The sequence below is a fragment of the Panthera uncia genome (genome assembly GCF_023721935.1).
Source record: "Panthera uncia isolate 11264 chromosome A1 unlocalized genomic scaffold, Puncia_PCG_1.0 HiC_scaffold_16, whole genome shotgun sequence".
Classification (NCBI taxonomy): domain Eukaryota; kingdom Metazoa; phylum Chordata; class Mammalia; order Carnivora; family Felidae; genus Panthera; species Panthera uncia.
The window spans coordinates 2,294,444-2,309,225 of record NW_026057576.1 but is presented as its reverse complement, the minus strand read 5'-3'; the positions used below and the strand labels follow the sequence as shown (position 1 = coordinate 2,309,225).

The 14,782-nt window shown below is 40.9% G+C and overlaps 2 protein-coding genes across 5 annotated transcripts in view; one reads left to right on the top strand and one right to left on the bottom strand.

Annotated features, from left to right (window-relative positions):
- Positions 1–14,782, top strand: part of MICU2 (mitochondrial calcium uptake 2) — a 143,739-nt gene that overhangs the window by 3,407 nt on the left and 125,550 nt on the right. The window contains exon 1 of one of the 2 annotated variants that reach the window (XM_049647339.1): positions 7,854–8,377. The exons of the other annotated variant lie outside the window; for it this stretch is intronic. Within the exon in view, the coding sequence (XP_049503296.1) occupies positions 8,294–8,377 (84 nt within the window). The 5' untranslated portion in view covers positions 7,854–8,293. Of the gene's footprint in view, positions 1–7,853; positions 8,378–14,782 lie in introns of those variants that run through there. 2 annotated transcript variants of the gene reach the window in all.
- FGF9 (fibroblast growth factor 9) overlaps positions 1–14,782 on the bottom strand; it is a 211,428-nt gene that overhangs the window by 98,321 nt on the left and 98,325 nt on the right. The gene's annotated exons all lie outside the window — the stretch shown is intronic.

Here is a 14,782-nt window from a genome sequence, read left to right as displayed (position 1 = left end):
GGGGGGGGGGGGGGGGAGCAGAGGGAGAGGGAGAATCCCAAGCAAACTCTTCACTGTTAGTGCAGAGCCCCAATGCAGGTCTCAACCTCACGACCATAAGTGAGATCATGACCTGAGCCAAAATCAAGAGTCGGATGCTTAACCAACTAAGCCACCCAGGTGCCTCACTCTGCATGAGCTTTTTTGTTTTTGTTTTTTCAAGTTTGATGCAATCCCACATGATAATTTTTGCTTTTGTTGCCTGTGCTTTTGGTCACATATCCAGAAAATCATCACCCAGACCACTGTCAAGAAGCGTTTTTCCCTATGTTTTCCTCTAGCAGTTCTGCTGTTTGGGATCTTACATTTAAGTCTTTAATCCACTGTGGTTAATTTTCATATATGATGTGAGGTAAGCATCCAGTTTCATTTTTCTGCATACAAATATCCAATTTTCCTAATACCATTTGTTGAAGAGACTGTCCTTTCGCATCGTGTATTCTTATTTGGGGGCTCTATTCTGTTCCATATGTCTATTTTTATGGGACTGTCACATTTTTTTGATGACTGTGCGTTGTAGTATATCTTGAAATCAGTAAGTGTGATGCCTCCAGGTTTGTTCTTCTTGCTGAAGATTGTTTTGACTTTTCAGAATCTTTTGTAGTTCTATATGAACTTCAGCATTTTTTTTTCCATTTCTGTAAAGAATGCCATTGGGATTTTGATAGGGATTACATTGAATCTGTAAATCACTTGGGTACTATGGACGTTTTTTTTTTTTTTTTTTTAACGTTTATTTATTTTTGAGACAAAGAGAGACAGAGCATGAACAGGGGAGGAGCAGAGAGAGAGGGAGACACAGAATCTGAAACAGGCTCCAGGCTCTGAGCGGTCAGCACAGAGCCCAATGCGGGGCTCGAACTCACGGACCGTGAGATCATGACCTGAGCCAAAGTCGGACGCTTAACCGACTGAGCCACCCAGGCACCCCAGGATGTTTTTTTTTTAAGTAGGCTTTACCCCCAGCTCAAAGCCCAACCCAGGGCTTGAACGCATGACGCTGAAATCAAGACCTGAGCTGAAATCAAGAGTCGCATGCTTAACTGAGCTACCCAGGTGCCCCGGTAGTATGAACATTTTAATATTAATATATTAATTCCTGGAATGGTTTTGAACAGTTAAAGATTAAAATTAAAGGTAGGATTTATCTCTGTCAGGGTCCAGTTAGGAGACAGAAACTTAAACCAGTTATTTGAAAGGTGACATTGAATATGAAGGATGACCTGGTAAAAGAAGGTTGACTGCTAAAAGAGGAAGGAAGGACTTTAAGAGGTCCAGAAGTAGCAGGTGTCAAAAAGTAGCTACTACCTGTAGGTGAAAGGAAAATAGACAGTGAAGAAGGAACTAAGGATTTGGGAAAACTCCCCTCCAACCCTGAGGGGTTGAGCTGAGATTTAGCCTCTTTGAAGAGGACTTGGCTGCCACAAAAATATAAAGACCACTATTGGTAGCTCTGGCCGGATGGCGCAGGCCAGAGCCAGTCTTTGGAAGAAGCTTGTCACTGCTGGAGGGTGTTTGGGGGCTGGAACCGGTCTCTAGGTTCGACCCACTGAAGAGGGATGTGGCCCGAGGGCGTGGCCAGAGCTCCCGCAGAAGTAGCACCTGGAGCTGCTCTTTTTTTTTAATGTGAACTTTATTGTCAAATTGTTTTCCGTGCAACACGCAGAGCTCATCCCAACAGGTGCCTCCTCCGTGCCCATCGGAGGCGGCCTGGTGGGTTGTGTGTTAGCCTGATGCCACCCCCCACAAGAGCGGCCACGGAGTCCGCCTGTAGAGCTGTCGGGAAGCCGCCCACCTGGCGGGAAGCGTCTGGCCTGAGTACGGCGTAGCCAGAGCTGCTGCACCTGCCTACTGGAGTTGATTGGAAATGGCCCTGGCTGGTCTATGAGGGCTGCTGGGCTCCAGCTCAGAATAAAAGAGGCAGAAGGCTTCCGGCCTCCGCTTTCTTGCAGTGTCACTGCAGTGCTCTCTGTTGACTGAGACTGAAACTGTTCTAGCGACCGAGGGGAAAAGTCTGCAGGGGGTTCAGTTCTAGTATCACAAAGCAGGACGAAGGAGGGTAGATGAGGCGCGGAGACAGTCAATGACTCCTGTGGAGTTCAAGAGTGTTTGTCCCAGGTTTCAAGGGACAGGGAAACCTCCATTTGACCACCCGTTACGAATGGTACCAGGTGGGTTGCATATTGACGTTCTATGCGTTGCAGAGGATACGTGGGCACTTGGTACGGTCCGGCGTGTGCTTTGTGTTTCTTCAGTTAGTTGTTATCAAGGAGTAAAAGAACGGAGCGAAGTGAGCTTTTCTCACGTGTTGTCTCTCTAGTGCTGAACTTAGGGCCTGGTGCTTAAAAGGTGTTCATTAAATGTTTGTTCAATGTACATTTCCAAGGTTGCAAGGTACACCCTTCTCCACCAGAGATTTCTCATGGAATTAATTATTTCTCTTTGTAACATTCCTGGTATTGTGGAAACCAGTAATTAAGGTTTAGAATATTTTCATTGTAGGGGTGCTTGGGTGGCTCAGTCAGTTAAGCATCTGACTCTTGGTTCGGGCTCAGGTCATGATCTCACGGTTCTGTGGGATCAAGCCCCGTGTCAGGCTCCATGCTGACAGTGCTGAGCCTGCTTGGGATTCTCTTTCCCTCTCTTTGCCCCTCCCCCTAATGGGCTCTCTCTCAAAATAAATAAATAAACTAAAAAAGGAATATTTTCATTGTAGTCAAAAAAATAAAGAAGTTACGAACACTGTTGAAATTGCCATGTTTATATTATTGAGACTGATGACAATAATGATGGCAAGAAAATTAGTGAGGTCAGAGTGATCATTAATTTTATGTGTCAACTTGGCAAGGCTGTGGTGCTCAGTTGTTTGGTTAAACATTAGTCTAGATATTACTGTGGAGGGGGTTTTTAAGATGTGATTAACATTTAAATCAGTAGACTGCTCAGTAAAGCAGATTACTCTCCATAGTGTGGAATGTAATCCAGTCAGTGGACCGCCATAAGAACAAAGTTGAGGTTTCCTCAGAAAGAATTTGATCTCCCGCAGGCAACATAGAAACCTTGCCTGAATTTCCAGTCTCTTACCAGAAATTCCAGCCTGCCCCACAGGTTTTTGATTTGCTGTTGCCCACAATCTCATGAACTAATTCCTTAAAATAAACCCCTCACTCCCTCTGTCTCTCTTTTTCCCTTTGTACATATAGGATATATGACTATCTTATTGGTCCCATTCTCTGGAGAACCCACAGATTTTGGGACTGGTGATTAGGATGCTGCTGTAACAAGTATCTAGAACCGTGGAAGTGGCTTCGGAATTGGTTACTGGGTAGAGGCAGGAAGAGTTTTGAGGCACGTGACGGCAGTGGCCTCGATTGCCTTGCGGAGACTGTTGCTACCAATGTGAATGTCATGGGTGCTTCTGGTGAGGTCTCAGATGGAGAGAGGAACACGGTAATGGAAACTGGAGCAGAGGCAGTTCCTGTGATAAAGTGGCACTGGGCCAAATTGTGGTCCACTCTTTTGGGACAAGTGGAAATTGTGAGCGATAAAATTGGATATTCAGTTGAGCAGATTTCTAGCAGAGAGTTGAAGTCATGGTCCAGTTTCTCCTTGCCGGACATAGTAAAATTTGAGAAGAGAGAGAGAGAAATTAAGGAAGGAATTATTACCCAAAAGGACCGGAACCTGAAGGTTTGGAAAGCTGTCGGCAGGTCTAGATTGTGAACAAATGAGAAGGACGCTCCGCAGAGAAAACTAAGGATGTGGCTCGACCACCATTTGCTGAAGAGATTACGAGTGTTGCTCCGGAATCCAGTCAACCAGCTTGGCAAAAAGGCTGCCAGGGTTAGACTGGAGGGAGCAGAGAGCGATGAAGTGAAAAGAAGGACTTCTCCACTTCTTCAGGCACAGGCAAGAAACAGGTCGATGGAGCTGTCTAGCTGCAGACGTGTTACCTTTCCAGAAAAGACCAGAACAATTTCGGAAGCACAAAGCACCCAGCCACAGAGGATTATTCTCAAACCATAAAATCCGGTTTGCTCTAAATTTCAGGCTTGCCTGGGACCCATGTCTTGGATCTCTCTTTCCAAATGGTGAAGTCTGTCCTGTGTGTGTCCCCTCGTTGTATTTTGAAAACGGATGACTTGACTAGTTTCATAGGTTTACAGAACAAGTAGACTTTCACCCTAAGAAAGTCGTACCCTGAGTCTCACCCAGACGTGATTGGGAGAATTTACATGATGAGATTCAGGACTTAGTTGATGGTATTTAGATAAGACGTTGGACTTAAAGTGGCTGCTGGGCTGATTAGAACTTTGGAGGATGTCAAGGATGAGGAGAGTACATTTTGCATGTGAAAGCACGTGACTTTTGGAGGCCCATAGGGTGGACTCTTGAGGTGAACTGTGTCCCCGCAAAATGCACATGTTGAAGTCCTGACCTCCATTACCTCAGACCTTATTTGGAAACAGGATTGTTGTAGACTTAATTAGTTAAAATCAAGAAGAGATCGTATTGGAGTAGGTTGGGCCCCTGATACAGTATGTCCTTATAAAAGGGGGAAGTTTAGGTGCACACAAAGGGAGAACGTCATGTGAAGACTGGAATTATGCTGCCACAAGCTGGAGAGATGCCTTCAGAGGGAGCATGGCCTGTGGACCCCTCCATCTCAGGCTTCTGGCCTCCAGACCTGTGACACAATAAATTTCTGGTATTTAAACCACTCAGTTTGTGGCATTTTGTTTCAGGAGCCCTAGGACACAATGCAGTTAGTATTTGGTCTGACTCTAGGAGCTATGGCTTCTAGCCGTTTTCTATCAGAGAGACTTCTCAAGATCCAGAAGAGAATCAAATGGGCAGCCTTTCAGAGATCCCTTTTATATCTGCCTTCTATGTGGAAGGTAGTACTCTGCTACTAAAACTTGAAAACAATCTTAGATTGTTAAACTAGTCATCTTTTTAGAGTTCAGCATACATCAGGTATTATAATGCCCTTGAGTTTTCCAACAAAGCTTATATTTTTAATGAGAAAATTACCAATATGAAAACCAGTCTTGTGGACCAGAAATTGGTGTTGCAGTTCAGAAAATACACATTTTAAAACCATACTATAAGAAACTTATAGTTTCAAGGTTTATGAAAAATGTGGCTTGTTGTGTGGGAGAATCACCTTGATCTTCTAAGGGGAGAAGTTATTGTGTACATTGAGGTCATGTGTTGTTTTCTTGCGTAATTGTGATTATGATTTAGTTGTCAGGTCTGATTTTAATGATTTCTCATTAATTTATTTCTCAATAATTCTCATTTCTCTTTATTGACTTTTTTAAAATACATTTTCCTCTCTTGATGTTTTAATTTGCTTGCTTTTATTTAAGTAAAAAATTAGAAGAAAGAAACGTTTTGTTTTGAGAAGAGAGTGCACATGAGCAGGGGAGGGGCAGAGAGAGGGGGGAACAGAGGATCTGAAGTCAATTCTGTGCTGACAGCAGAGACCCTGACGTGGGGCTCGGAGTCATGAACTGTGAGATCATGACCTGAGCTGAAGTTGGATGCTTGACTGACTAAGCCACCCAGGCACCCCAAAAAAACACTTTGAAGATGGATTCATATGAGGATCTTTCATGCATGATGAAATGCCTTACACATGAACATATCTTAGAAGTTATATGTGTGTGGATGTGATTTTTTGTTTAGATCCCATTTAGTAATCTTGACCTATATTTCTGGAATGATATTTTGCCTTTTAATCCTGCCTCACCTTAGATTTGTGATAGAGCATGTTCAATGGTGTAAAAGGTAGACTGCAGCAATACTAATCTGTTAGCAATTTGCAGCACAAAATGGCATTAGCTCTTAGAAACTTTTTCTGAGAACAGTCTGGTTTTTCATGCCTTTAATTTTCAAATTTTGACATCCATGATAATTAGTAGTTTCTGTTTTATCAGTTCCTGTTGATCATTAGGAATCCCTCCTTCTGGCTATCCTAATTATATCCATGGAGATGATGATCTTGAAGCCTCCTTTAATACCTCCTTTCTTTAACTTTTCATAATGTTTTGTTTGTGCCTTCAATTAGCATTTGCATTTTCTTACGAGAAAATCTAGTGTCTAGTCTCTCTAACAACGTTAGCCTTTAAGCTCAGAAACTATTTTTTGTATTCTGACTCATAGCATTTAATTTGTTAAAATATCTAATAACTTTAAAAATCTTTATTAAAGTGGAATTAATTAGAGTGTCAGCACTCTGGTACTTATATTGTATTTCATTCCGTCTAGGACACTTTTTTACATTTTAACGTATCTGAAATTGGGATACATTTTAGAGTCAGTGGTGTTTTATAATCCCTTTTGTCCAGGTGGCAGTCATGGCCTAGATGTCATTGCCTGTTATTGTGAGAATTTTTTTTATTATACTTTTAAAGTTTTATTTATTTATTTTGAGAGAAAGAGAGAATGTCCGAAGCAGGCTCTGTGCAAACTCATGTGCTGTGACTCCCTGACCTGAGCTAAAACCAAGAGTCGGTCGGGCTCAACCAACCGAGCCAACCAGCTCCCCCCTCCTGTGAGAATTTGTCCACATTTCTATCACTTAAATTGAGATACATTCATTGTTTGACAAAACCTTAGTCTTTAGAAGAGAAATCATGGGCATAGAAATACCTCTCAAAGAAACATGAAAGCACAGTTTCCCTCAGATCAGAAAGTGATGCTTAGGGCAGGAAAAAAAGGCAGAACAGGCCAAGAGGGGTCAGAAGAAGATGCTGATTTGTCACTGGGGTCAAATCATGGTAGACTAACATAATTTGAGGATTAGCAAATAGTATTACAGGGTCTCCCTAAATAGGTGTCAAGATTGCCTTAAAAGTCTTTGGTCTTTTTATAGTTCACTTATTTTTTTTTTTATTTTTTTATGTTTATTCATTTTTGAAAGACAGAGACAGAGCACAAGCAAGGGAGGGGCAGAGAGAGAGGGAGACACAGAATCCGAAGCAGGCGCCAGGCTCCGAGCTGTCTGCACAGAGCCCGTTGCGGGGCTCGAACCCACAGGCTGTGAGATCATGACCTGAGCCGAAGTCGGACGCTCAACTGACTGAGCCCCCCGGGCGCCCCTATATTTCACTTATTTTTATAACCTACCTAGAATGTGGGTTTGGAGGTGTTGTCGAGGAAAAAAGAATACGGCAGAATATCCTATTCCACTCACTGTCTCACATTATAAAACTTTGTTGATGTGTTACATTAATTTTCACGTAATTATTTCTATAGTTAATTCTGTTGTATAAATTTATTATAAATGCCAGATTTGATATTACTTAATAAATTTGATTTAGGTGACTTCATGTTGGGAGAAAGCAAAATGCTTCCCAGAGTGCAATTCTAAGTTTGGCTTCTTTGAATCTAAAAAAAAAAAACCAAACAAACAAATCAAGATGCAAGACTCACTGAAATTCCATTCACCTTAATAATTAAACGTCGGTTTAATTATTAGTCTCCTACATAGTCGAAGGTGGCCAGAAGGGGTAGACCTCCAGTTGTGAAAAGATGTCCTGGGGATGTACATCATGGTGACTGTAGTTGATAATACCGTATCCTATGTTTGAAGGTTGCTAAGGGAGTAGTTCTTAAAAGTTCTCATCGGAAGAGAAAAACATTGTTCCTGTGTGGTGATGGTTGCTAACGAGACTCATGGTGGTGATCATATCAGCGTGTGTACAGACAACAAATCATTATCTTGTACACCTGAAACCGTATGTTACATGTCAATTATGTCTCAATTTTTTTTTTTTAATTTTTCTTTAACATTTATTTATTTTCAAGAGACAGTGAGAGAGCATGAGCAGGGGAGGGGCAGAGGGAGACACAGACTCCGAAGCAGGCTCCAGGCTCAGCTGTCAGCACGGAGCCCGACGCAGGGCTCGAACTCACAGACCGCGAGATCATGACCTGAGCCGAAGTCAAACGCTTAATGGACTGAGCCACCCAGGTGCTCATTTTTGACTTAGGCTATTTTCAGCTTACAGTGGGATTTTTTGGGGCCTCACTGCATCATAAGTGGAGGAAGATCTGTATTTGAGTAATGGATCTGCCTGTATGTAACCGGTCTCCTGGAAGATAGGCCTTGGGCCTGCCACGCCTGCTCCCCTCACACCTGACCAAGGGGAAGGAGGAAGAGGGGGCCTGCAGCCAATTCTTGATTAACGGATCTAAAAGGAGAGGACTTGTAGCATAAGTAACACAAAACAACACCTTGCCTAGGATGCAGTACGGGACAGTTTCTGAAATGTCAGAAGGAAAGAGGGAAGAGGATGCCTGGAAAAAAGCAACTTCCAGGAAAACAAAAGTGGGTATCTTCCCCCACTGACTTTAATGCTGTCATCGTTGGTTTTTCGTTTTCAACTATATTTGTATGTTTATGCTGAGCTTGATACTGAAATAATTTTAAATGGCTTAGAAAAATGCTGTTGTGGGTAATAATTTTTAAATGGAGAGAAAACTAGTAGATACAAGATGAAACTATAGAAAAGACGAAAGTAGTGCTATGAGATCTTGTGTTATACTTGTGGTTAATCACAAATTTGATTTTAAATTTAGCAACAGGTTCAAAGAGGGGAACAGGCCAGTTATATGCTTCGTTGTAGTCAGTTGTTTAGAAACAACTAAATCTGGGAACAGGACAGTTATTTTCTCCTGTTTCGCAAAGAGAACACTGTAGCATCATTATAGTAATAAGTATAGCAAGAGGTTTCATATGGCAGTTTTTTATAATTCAAAGAGGAATATTTGCATAGCCAGAAAATATTAGATGGGTTTACCTTTACAGTTTAGTCTTTTTTAATGTTTATTTATTTTTGAGAGAGTGCGAGCAGAGGAGGAGCAGAGAGAGGAGGAGACAGAATCCAAAGCAGGCTCCAGGCTCTGAGCTGTCAGCACAGAGCCCAGTGCACAGGGCTCGAACTCCCAAACCGTGAGATCATGACCTGAGCCGAAGTCGGATGCTTAACCGACTGAGCCACCCAGGCACCCCTATGGTTTAGTCTTGAGAAAACCTTTCAAGGAGGAAGGGCCCACTTAAGTCTGCTGCTGCTGAGATGATGAGAACACATAGTTGGGCTTTGGATGTGGCAGTTGGGAAGGTGTTGGGGACTTTGACAAGAGGAATTTCAGTGAAATACTGGGGGGAGAAATTTAATTGGAATGTATTAAGAAGAGATGGTTAAGGAAGGAAACAAAGGATATGAATAGAGATACTTCTTTCTAGAAGTGCTGCTCTAAAGGATATTCAAGAAGGTACTCTGACAGGCGTGAGGTGGTACCTCATTGTGGTTTTGATTTGTGTTTTCCTGATGATGACTAATGTTGAGCATTTTTTCATGTGTCTGTTAGCCATTTGTATGTCTTCTTTGGAGAAGTGTATATTCATGTCTTCTGCTCATTTCTTAACTGGATTATTTATTTTTGGGATGTTGAATTTGATAAGTTCTTTAAAGATTTTGGATACTAGCCCTTTATCCAATACGTCATTTGCAGAGATCTTCTCCCATGATGTAGGCTGCCTTTTAGTTTTGTTGATTGTTTCCTTCGCTGTTCAGAAGCTTTTTATGTTGAAGAAGTCCTAATAGTTCATTTTTGCTTTTGTTTTCCTTGCCTCTGGAGATGTGTCTGGTAAGAAGTTGCTACAGCCAAGGTCAAAGAGGTTACTGCCTGTGTTCTCTCCTCTAGGGTTTTGATGGTTTCTTGTCTCCCATTTAGGTCTTTCATCCATCTTGAATTTATTTTTGTGTATGATTCGAAGGGGCACATGCACCCCAATGTTTATAGCAGCACTATTAACAACAGCCAAATCATGGAAAGAGCCTAAATGTCCATCAACAGATGAATGGGTAAAGAAGGTGTGGCATGTATATAAATGGAATATTAACCTTCACGAAGAACGAAATCTTGCCATTTGCATCAACTTGGTTGGAACTAGAGTGTATTATGCTAAGCAAAATAAGTCAGAGAAAGACAAATACCGTATGATTTCACTCACATGTGGAATTTAAGAAATAAGACAGATGAACATAGGAAAAGAGAAGGAAAAATAAAATAAAGGCAGAGGGAGTCAAACCATAAGACTCTTAACTATGGAGAACAAACTGAAGGTTGCTGGAGGGGAGGGGAGTGGGGGGAAGGGCTAAATGGGTGACAGGCATTAAGGAGGGCACTCTTTGTGAGGAGCACTGGGTGTTACGCAGAATTGATGAATCACTGAATTCTCCTGAAACCAACACTACACTATATATTAACTAACTTGAACTTAAATAAAATCTTGGAAAGGAAAAAAAAAGACACAAGATATGAGACCAAGGTCAGGTTTTGTTTTTGTTTTCAGATGTGAGACAGTAGATGAGATTTGAATGCTGATAGGATGACATAATAGGGAGGCAAAAATTGTTTACAGATCTGTGAGGGATAATTATAGGTTGAAGTCTTTTGAGAAGGGAAGTTGTGTGGAGTCAAGACCACAAGTAGAAAGGTTGGACTTTGACAGCAAAAAAGATTCTTCTGTTGTAACAGGAGTGAAAGCAAAGGGTTTGGTTAGACCTAGAAGCTGGCTATAGACCGAATTCCCACTTTCCTTCTATGAAAAAACAGACAGGCAAAAAGAGCCTGATTGTGAAGTGGTCTGGAAAGATGGGCCATGTCAGAGGGATCTATACTAACTGCTACAGGAGAGAAAAACCCCTAGAGACAATGGGGAGGGCATAACCGAGTTCATGAAGAAGGAGAGCTTTAGCAACCACAGTCATGGTGAATACAGGACTAATTTGCCACAAAATTCGAATGGCTTTCTCTTAGTGGGTTTTTCCAGTGTGGCTAAAAGGAATACCTGATAAGTTATTTGGAAGAAAACTCGGTATTATGATTTTAGTGTAAGTAGTATCCTGCACCATGGCATTAAGTTTTAAAATATTAAAGTCTAAGATAGTAAGAGAACACCAAAGATGTTTTGCTTTCCTTTGATAATATTTAAATTCACATTTGAACTCGTATTTTACATTTTGTGTGTACAACCTGACTAAAACAAATGGTCACAAATTTTAAATAAAAGCAAGGAACATAGATCATGTTTAAACAGTCAAAAATATATATTAATTGAGAAGTGAATTTGCAAGTTTCATTAAATGTAATGCATTTCTATCATATATCAGTGAATAATTTACAAGCCCCAATAATGTAATTAATACAGTGGAGCTGTTTTAACTTGCTGTGACAACCCTACTCAATTCATAAAAAAATTGGTGTTGCTCTCTTTTATTCTAGATTGTCTGACTACATTTGTGGTGATTATTTTTGTGAAAAGAGAGTAAAAGACATTAATAATACCATTAGCAATTGGGTAAAACTTGAACTTACTGGGGTGTACTTGGGTTGGAGTATATTTGCGTGCAGTGCTTTGGGTTTAGTGTTAGTACATTTAAAATTGGTACGCCAAGGGCAGTAAACTTTACAGCAACATACAGGAGTTTAATAACCGTGAAACGTTGAAAGCCCAATGAAAACTAAAGCTTTCTTTAGTCAACAGTAAAGCAAGAATGCAGACATTTTTATTCTTAATTGCCTCGGGTAAAAATGTCTCTAGAAACAGATAAGTGATGACAAAGCTTTGATGTTAATAAACCCAAATGGAAGTAAAAAATCAAAGTGTGTAAATAGCTAGATTATGAAAAGAAAGATGACAAAGTTATACCCTGCAATTAGATGTAATTTGTGCTTTTGGCATAGCTATTTGTCCTACATGAATGAGAGGTTGTCTTACTCTCCTTCCTTGAATAATGGGAGGACAGTACTTACATATCCTACTGTAAATCTTTTGTGGTACTTGTCTGGGGGGGGGGAGGGGGCAAGAAAGAAAGAAAAACAAATTGTATATCAAAGCAGAAGTGTATTTTAATCTTTCTTTTGCAGTTATGTTTAGCTGAACCCAAGTAAAAAATCCCTGATGCTCTTATTCAATCAAACATATGTTCTAGTAGATAATGTATACAAATTAATGTTCTTGTTATTGTGCCTTTGGAGTTTTATGAGTTACAGCAGTGCATAAACGCCTCTCAAGCCAATAGTAGCAATATATGAATTAAAAGTTGAATAGGATTGAATGAGATAAGATTGTTAAATGTTTCAGATTATAAACAATTTCATTCTAGAAATAATACTTAACCACATATTTAAGTACAGCCTGGTCCATGTGGAAAATTTTTGTTGGCATGTATGAAAGTTCGATGAATGTGTGATGTGTAGAATAAAAGTTGTGATTGCTATTAAGAAATACAGCCTTGTAAAATCTTTTTTTTCTTTTTTTTAATATGAAATTTATTGTCAAATTGGTTTCCGTACAACACCCAGTGCTCATCCCAACAGGTGCCCTCCTCAGTGCCCATCACCCACCCTCTCCTCCCTCCCCCCCCCCCCCCCCCCCATCAACCCTCAGTTCTCAGTTTTTAAGAGTCTCTTATGTTTTGGCTCCCTCCCTCTCTAACCTTTTTTTTTCCTTCCCCTCCCCCATGGTCTTGTTAAGTTTCTCAGGATCCACATAAGAGTGAAACCATATGGTATCTGTATTTCTCTGTATGGCTTATTTCACTTAGCATCACACTCTCCAGTTCCATCCACGTTGCTACAAAAGGCCATATTTCATTCTTTCTCATTGCTGCATAGTATTCCATTGTGTATATAAACCACAATTTCTTTATCCATTCATCAGTTGATGGCCATTTAGACAGCCTTGTAAAATCTTAAATTTATCCACATGTATATGGTATGATTTACGTATTTTGTACTAGAAACTTTATACCTGTGTTTCCTATTGCACGTGAGTTCCAAGCATCTCCCTCTTCTGGTCCTCATGACTTGGCTGGTGTCTACCCTGGTAATGCAAACCGTTTTTTGAATTAGACATGATAGGGGCGCCTGGGTGGCTCAGTCGGCTAAGCATCCGACTTTGGCTCAGGTCATGATCTCCCGGTTTGTGAGTTCGAGCCCCGTGTTGGGCTCTGTGCTGACAACTCGGAGCTTGGAGCCTGCTTCGGTTTCTGTCTCCCTCTCTCTCTGCCCCTCCCCCCCCCCAAATAAACATTAAAAAATGTTTTTAATTAGACATGATAAAAACCTAAAATAGGAAAGTACAATATTTTTTCATAAATTGTTTTAGATATTTCAAAGCAAAATATGAGTGACTTTTAAACCTGGGAATATCCTGTCCTTTTTCTCATTTGCTAGTGTATTCAATTAGAAGATAATACATAAGAAATTATTAGTGGGTTGATTTCTATGTGTGCAGTGTAAATACCAAGAGATCAAGTCACACTACTAACGATGTTTTAAAGACAAATTATTTTCCGGTTAATTTGGTCAGAGCCCTACTTTGGCTTCTTCCCCTGATCAGACCCACAGTGCTGGGGAGTATTGCTCCAGCATTAAAGTCCGTGTTAGGAGACTGCTGTTGTGGTATGGTACTGCCTTTTTTTTTTTTTTTCTTTTTAATGTTTAGGTTTATTTATTTTTGAGAGGGCACAAGTGGGGGAGGGGCAGAGAGAAGGGACAGAGGATCTGAAGTGGCTCTGGGCTGACAGGCTGACAGCAGTGAGCCTGACGTGGGGCTCGAATTCAGGAACCATGAGACCGTGACCTGGGCCGAAGCCTGGACGCTCAACCAACTGGGCCACCCAGGTGCCCCTTAGTACTGCTTTGATGTGTGGCCTCAGTGTGTGTCCCGTGGCTGTGACCGCAGATACTGCAGAGGAAAGAGAGTGGACAGGTGAGCACCATGTGATTAGCAGTGCTACATCTCTCGAGGTGTAATAGGAAAGCCTGTTTCTTCCAGTAGACATACCAAGTGTAAGACACTTTAATGGCGAGCCAGGAAAGTGATTATAAGCAGACATCGGGATTTCACCGGGAAACCACTGCAATAGAAAGCGGACAGCCAGTGGTATAATATGAGCCAAAGGCACACTTGTTTCAAAACCTAACGATAAGTAAACATATTTTATTTGTAATCGATTTTACTTATTTATGCAACACTGCAACTGTTTTGGTTTTAAATTAGGACTTTGAGTTTCAAGAGTAGACTTGGCCGCCGGGCACTGATTAAATCCATCTTAAACTACCATCATGGAAAGATTGCTTCTTGAAACACCGTCAAAATACTATTTTATCGTGGTTACTGAAATTCCTTCAAATATATTAGCAAGGGAGTTGGAGCTGTTGGCTGTATCTTGATTCTTGGAGATTACTCGTGTTGGGTTTTTTCTTGAAATATACGTATGTTACAGAAGATTGAGGAGAAAAGGCAAAAAGGAAAGTGTAAAAACTCTCTTCCCTTTACCATGACTTAAAAAAACTTGCCATTATTAAAGTTCTGAGTTTTATATCTTGAGTAGGAAGGTTTTTCTTAGAACTTTGCGAAACAATATCATTCACAAAATATTTTTTCATATTATAGAAATAAAGATAATGGCTCACTAGAGTAAAAGTGAGCTGTCCTTGACCTTTGGGGGACTGTCTCTTGCCCCTGTATCTTTGCTCTCCAATCTCTTCTCATCCATATTTCTATATAGTGGTTTCTCTGCTAAAAGCTGTTGAGTTTTTTACTGTGCTACGTGCCTAGATAGTGCCCTATTTAGAGTAGTGCCTAGTTTGGGGAAAGCACCCTACAGTGGCTTTTGCACCGCATCGGTGAAAACGTACGATGATGTTATACAGC